Genomic DNA, 6,483 nt, shown 5'->3' on the forward strand with positions numbered 1-6,483 from the left:
TCGTTCCCTTTTTAGATTTGAACTAATTCGAGACCGTACCATTATCTGGTCCCTGCATCGCACTTTCCCGATTACCTCTTCATTCTGTATAATGGCGAAGTTAGAACGCAGTATGAGGTCAGTTTTATTTTTAATCTCCCCGTTATGACTCTTTCATGTCCACTTCCGATTCTTCCGTTTGTTGGAGAAGATATTCATGATTCTGAAGTTATTTCGCTCCGCAAACTCAACTAGTTACTCCCCTTGCTATTCCCAGAGCCAATGGCATAGTCGTCAATGCCTGATCTCCTGCTTGATTTTCCCTACCTTGGCATTTAAGTCGCCCATTATTACAGCATACTGTGTCTTTCCTTTCTCCATTGCCGATTTTACATCTTCGTAGAAACTTCCAACTGCCTGGTCATCATGACTGCATGTAGATGCGTAGGTCTGTACAAACTTCAGTTTATACCACTCATTAAGCTTAATTATGATTCCTGCCACCCTCTGGATAATGCTATAGCGTTCATCTATATTGCCTGCTATATACTTGCTGACACGGAAGCCTACTCCTAGTTCTCGCCTTTCCAGTAAACCTCGATAACACAGTACACGTCCATCCTTCAGTAAAGTATATGCCTCATTCCGCCTCCTAGCCCCACTCAGCACTATGACATACCATTTCATACCCTCTAGTTCCTCTAACAGCGTTGCTAAACTAGCTTCACTAGCTAGGGTTATAACGTTAAACGTTGCGAGGGTCAGTTTCCAATGACGGCCTGTCCAGCGGAGCCAGAAAGTCTTAGCACCCCCGCAGCGTCACATGTCTGAATTCCGCCGTGGTCAGTTGCTCCGCAGCAGCTGTTGGCTGAGGGCCGGTGTTTTATAGGACTAATCATGGAAGGATGAGGCCGATTACTGCACCAGGGTGGCCAGTTACTGTTCTGGTGAGCAAGTGCGTTGCCGAGGGTGTTTACCGACATCAGGTCGCACCTCAAATCTGTTTATGCAGTTCCATCGACACGCGGATATTTTTTATCCGGTGGAAAATTGCGCGGCACAGGGATTCGAACCACCTTCTTCTTGAATGCGAGGCAGATGTTTTACCTCTACGCCACCGCTCCATCTTTTTTTCTTTATTGCATGGGAAAACGTCCGTAAAAGAAAGCAAAACTCCACTTACTTAAACTTGTCCATGTCTAAAGTTACCGGGCTGCTTAATACGAGCCCACCATATAACTAGCACGACAATGCACCATCACCAAAGCATCAAAATTCTGGGAGCCACACACATGCATCTAGGTACGGCATCCAGTTTGGAGGTTCTTCACGTGCAGCATATACACTTCTCACCAAAGCACACTGCTCCCGAAACACGGATTTCGACGATCTTGGTGGCTCTGCATGCCTGTCGATCATGCGGCTTTTCCAAAGGCTGAACAGTCCCATCAACACAAATAGATCGTAAGGCACGACAGAGTTTTTGTCAGGAGGCAAACATCTAATAGCATATGGTGTATTTTCTATGTCCTTTTTAAGAGTTCTTTGTAGTATGTCCCAAAAGTACATAGCATCACGGCACAGAATAAAGCAATGATCAATTGTCTCAGGTACATTACAGAGACGGCAATTCACCGTCCAGGGCACGAGCATCTCCTTATCCTGAAGAAATGACTTGACAGGCAACATCGCTGGGGGTAGTTTGAAAAAGAATGTTTTTGCAGCTGCCTGAATGCACATTTGCCTAACACGGTTTAGAGCAGTGGTGTCCAAAAACCCCAGATAAGGCTGCCGATACAACGGTGTAGAGAACAAAAACTCAGTGAGAACCTGGGTCATCTCCTTTCTCGAGAGGCTATGCAGGTAATCCAGAGAGAAACGCACAGTGAGAAAATTAAAAGTGTCAACAACCTTCTCAAGGAATCCCCATAAAGGCCCCTCACGAGCCTGCCTTTATGGGGATTCATGCATGGCTCGTGCATGGCCAGTCGGTGCGAATAAGTAAGGAAAATGAGGGACTAACACGCCTAATGAGCACAGCTACAAGAAACGGGTGGTTTGCCGATTTGAAAAAGAAAAAACGGGAAACATGTTGATGCACAAACAAGTGAACAAGACCCACTCCACCAAAATCTAAGGGAAGGATCAGGTTGTCACGCCGCATGAGCTCCCATTGAGAGCGCCACACAAATGTTGCAAATATTCTGTGTATAACTTATACCTTCCACCTCGCACAATGCAGGACTTGAAAGGCATAAGCAAGCTTTGCAAACAAAAATATGATACCTGTGCCCCAGCAAACACTGAGAGTTCCCTATCATCCAAGCCTGTGTTTGTCGCCGCATAGGTACGATTTGTGAATCCCAGTAGGCTGCGCTGTTGCGAACTAGGTGCAGCGGAACACCTAAGTACTGAAGAGGACTACAGTCCCAGCATGTGCCTCCAAACTGATTTGGTCTAGTGCCCTAATGGCCAAACCAAAAGCCTTTGGATTTACCTAAATTAAGAGCCAAGCCTGATACATCGTAGAACTGTTCAGCCAAGTATAAAGCCTCAAGTACCCTCTTTTTGTCAGAACAAAAGAGGGCGATATCGTCAGCGTAGGCTAAAATCTTAACTTCACATTGAGGCAGAAAGAAACACCGGATGGGCTGCACTGGTAATTATACTGAGACAGAGCGGTGCCAGATATAAGGCAAACAACAGTGGCGACAGTGGGCATCCTTGACGAACTGATGATTCCAGTGATATTGATTTCGTTAGCTCCTGATTACCAATTAGCCTTGTATACGTGTTCATATAGCACAGCCTTATGCCTTTCAGCAAAACGCCACCAATGTTTGCATGCTCCAAGACCGCAAACAAGAAATCTAGCCTAACTTTATCAAACGCCTTCGCCAGGTCAATTTGAATCAGAGCTACTTGGCCCGTCTCATCTTATACTGTCTCGATCACTGAACGTGCAATATGGATGTGTGTTTAAATAATGCGCCCTCTGATACCACATACCTGATGTGAGCCTATTGAATCCAAAATGACCAGTTGCAGACGACAACAAATAGCCTTGGCAAACATTTTGTAATCAATATTACAGAGGGAAATTGGACGATATCCTTCAACAGTTTCCAACCGATTAGTATATTTGCTTTTGGGGATTAATATTGTGTCGTCTGATTAGAAAGTGGGAGGCAGAAAACCCAGATCATAAGATGCTCGGAAAGCTTCCATCAAAACATGCGTTAGGCAAGGCGAAAGTGTTTGATAGAATTTGCTAGTAATACCATCTAGGCCAGGAGATTTTTGGCTCTCAAGGCCTGAAATGGCTGATTTAATTTCGTCCAAAGTGATGGGTCCCTCTACTACAGCACACTTCTCATCGTCTAGTCGAGGAAAGTTCTCAAGTAAGGAGGAACAGCAGCTGGCAGAGAAACAGAGACCCCAATCCCGATCGAGATCCAAGGGACGGGACTTGACAGCATACTATTCCCAACAGAAGACACAACAGATCAGGCCCAACCAGCAGGGACCACCAGAAGGATAGGGGCGACGCCAGACAAGCTAGAGCACGACAGCAAAAGGGTAATCTGGGCTCAGGTTGCCTCTCCCACTGCTCTAAATGGGTATGGTCCATGCCAGGATTGCACTAGGCTCGAGGAGCAAAATAGACAACTGAAAATAAAACTATCAGAACAACAGAAACGCCTTAATAAGGTGGAACAACAACTACAACAACTGCTACAAATGGGTCAGAAGCAAACTGCCCCCCAACCCTCATCAATAGTATCGCTACAGCCACAATCGGTACAAAATGCTGTAAACACCTCCGCATCTCAACCTCAACAGGCGAGTGTACTCCAAACGCAACGGCAGAAAACGCTTACGCAAACTCTCGGACTTCACACTCAAGAAAACGCACCAAGCATTCTTACTCAAATGCAACAAATGATTATTCAAATGCAGCAGACCATGACACAACTAACCAAACAACTCCAAGACCAACAAATTGCCACGCAAACTCAATTTGCGGCAGTTCAAGAAGAATTCAATTCGAAAATCCAAATAATAACTCAGGGGGTGCGAAAACGCACGGAAATCCCCGATGACCCTCGACTAGAAAACCCACCGAAGGTCCGCTGGCATGACAGATCTCAGCGACTGCGAGTTAGTGGCGAGTAACGCTGATGGCTGCCTCCCCTAACCGGCAACCAAACCACCTAGAGCTCTGGCAGTGGAACTGTCGCTCCTTCAAGAGGAAACGCAGCTCCTTGCAGATGTTTATTCAAAATCAACCGATACCTCCGGACGTCATCTGTCTCCAAGAAACAGGATGCACAACATACCTCAAAGGATACCTCACATACACCCATGACACGGCACCTAAAATAGCTACACTAGTGGCCCCCACACTAACAGTCATACCGCACGACCTTCCCTTCAGTGAAATTAATCAAGTTCTCATCGAGATCATCTCTCAAAAAAGAAGAAAACAGAGTGTGTTTGTTCTAAACCTTTACAGTCCTCCAAGCAACACGCAGGAAGATTTCAAGCCACTTTTACTGGAATGCACACGCATAGCGGGAACGAACCCCCTTATTATTATGGGGGACCTAAACGCTGTACATACGGCATGGGGCTACCACAAGGACACACCGAAGGGAACCAAGTTGTTGGAAGCGGCTGAGCAGCTGGACCTCTGTCTTATGACGGACACCATGTCCCCCACTAGAATAGGAAACAGTGTAAGCAGAGACACCTGCCCAGACCTAGCTTTCACCAAAAACATAAGACATTGCACCTGGACCAATCTAGAAGAAACACTTGGCAGCGATCACAAAATCCTTAGCTTATCCCTAATGACAACCCGTATGAAAAGGAACATTGGCTCTACTAAAATAACAGACTGGGATAAGTTCAGACAAATTAGACGGCCACACGACGGCATCACAACAATTGAAGATTGGGTTCAAAGCCTGAAGGATGCTCATGCAAAAACGACCAAGACTATCAACACAACGACAAAAACCCCGGAAGTAGACAGACATCTCCTACATTTATGGGAAGCCTGAAAAAGTCTATTAAAACGGTGGAAAATGCAAAAATTAAATAGAAAACTTAAAATGAAGATAGCACAGGTTACGGCTGAAGCACAAGAGTATGCTATAAAGCTCGCCAAGCAAAACTGGGCAGATTTCTGCAATTCATTGAAAGGTACCCTAAGCACGGCTAAAGCATGGTCAATATTAAGAAGCATGATAGGCACATCAAAAACCAAAACGGCCACAAGAAGAACCCTCCACACCATAGCCCATAAATACCCGGGCACAGATGCAGAGTTGATCACCGCCATGCACAAGAAATACATAGGAGACCCTACTCCGGCTTGCCAAACTCCATATGCGGGTCAACCAAACACCTCCCTTGACTCCCCCATAACACTGGCGGAGGTCTACTCAGCCGCCCGTACATTTAAAAGAAACACTGCCCCTGGAGGAGACAAAGTCACCTACGCTATGATTAGGAACTTAAGCACCGAACATCTGCAAGACCTAACGAAGTACATCAACGAAGAACTGTGGGAGAAGGGACAGGTCCCATCAGCTTGGAGACACGCGGATATCATCACCATACCAAAGGCTGGAAAGCCACCGGCTGTGGAGAGTCTCCGTCCTATCTCCCTCACTTCTTGCCTGGGAAAACTCTATGAAAAAGTAGTCTACCTAAGGCTCCAAAATTACATCGACGAAAACAACATCTTTCCTTCCTGCATGCTGGGCTTCCGCAAGGGACTCTGCACGCAAGATGCTTTCCTCCGGATTAGGGAAGAAGTCATCAACGCCATACCCCGAAAAGGCGAAAATTTCATTCTGGCACTAGATCTCAAAGGAGCATTCGACAACATTAGCCACCAAACCATATTGCAAGAAGTAAACAATATCAACTGCGGAGAGAAAATTTTCAAATACGTGAAGGCTTTCCTCTCAGATCGCACAGCCACCATAGGAATTGGAGAGATCCGATCATCAAAAGTACCCATGCCGAACAAAGGTACACCGCAGGGTTCTATAATCTCTCCAATGCTATTTAACATAGCAATGATAAATTTAGCAAAAAAACTGTTGACCCGCACTGATATTGGCTTCACTTTATACGCGGACGACATCACCATCTGGGCTACTCAGGGATCCTTGGCGCAAAAAGAAGAAGCTCTGCAAGCCGCTATAGACCTAGTCGAAGAATTTGCCGGGGAGAGTGGTCTTCAATGCTCCCCAGAAAAATCCGAACTTATCAGGCTACACAGAAGAAATTACAAGTCCCCAGGAGAAATTCAGCTCTATCTAGGAGACCAGATAATTCAAGAGAAGGACAAGATCAGAGTTTTGGGGCTGTGGTTGCAAAGCAATTTGAGAGTGGATTATACAATCAAAACACTCAAAACTACAGTCAACCAAATTTCCAGAATGATTAGAAGGGTGACCTGGCACCGGAAAGGGATGAGGGAGGAGG

The 6,483-nt window shown here is 45.8% G+C and overlaps 1 protein-coding gene across 1 annotated transcript; it reads right to left on the bottom strand.

The window, feature by feature from the left end:
• Nucleotides 1-1,248: 1,248 nt before the first annotated feature.
• Nucleotides 1,249-2,221, bottom strand: LOC146192360 (uncharacterized). The gene is made up of 2 exons (XM_084600050.1): nucleotides 2,005-2,221; nucleotides 1,249-1,952 (listed from the first exon to the last, which is right to left on the bottom strand). The coding sequence occupies exon 2, from the start codon at nucleotides 1,816-1,818 to the stop codon at nucleotides 1,249-1,251; it is 570 nt and encodes a 189-aa protein (XP_084456176.1). The 5' UTR covers nucleotides 1,819-1,952; nucleotides 2,005-2,221.
• Between the last annotated feature and the right edge of the window lie 4,262 nt (nucleotides 2,222-6,483).

Source organism: Amblyomma maculatum, chromosome 4 (assembly GCF_055883805.1).
Source record: "Amblyomma maculatum isolate TAMU_Amacu chromosome 4, ASM5588380v1, whole genome shotgun sequence".
Lineage (NCBI taxonomy): Eukaryota > Metazoa > Arthropoda > Arachnida > Ixodida > Ixodidae > Amblyomma > Amblyomma maculatum.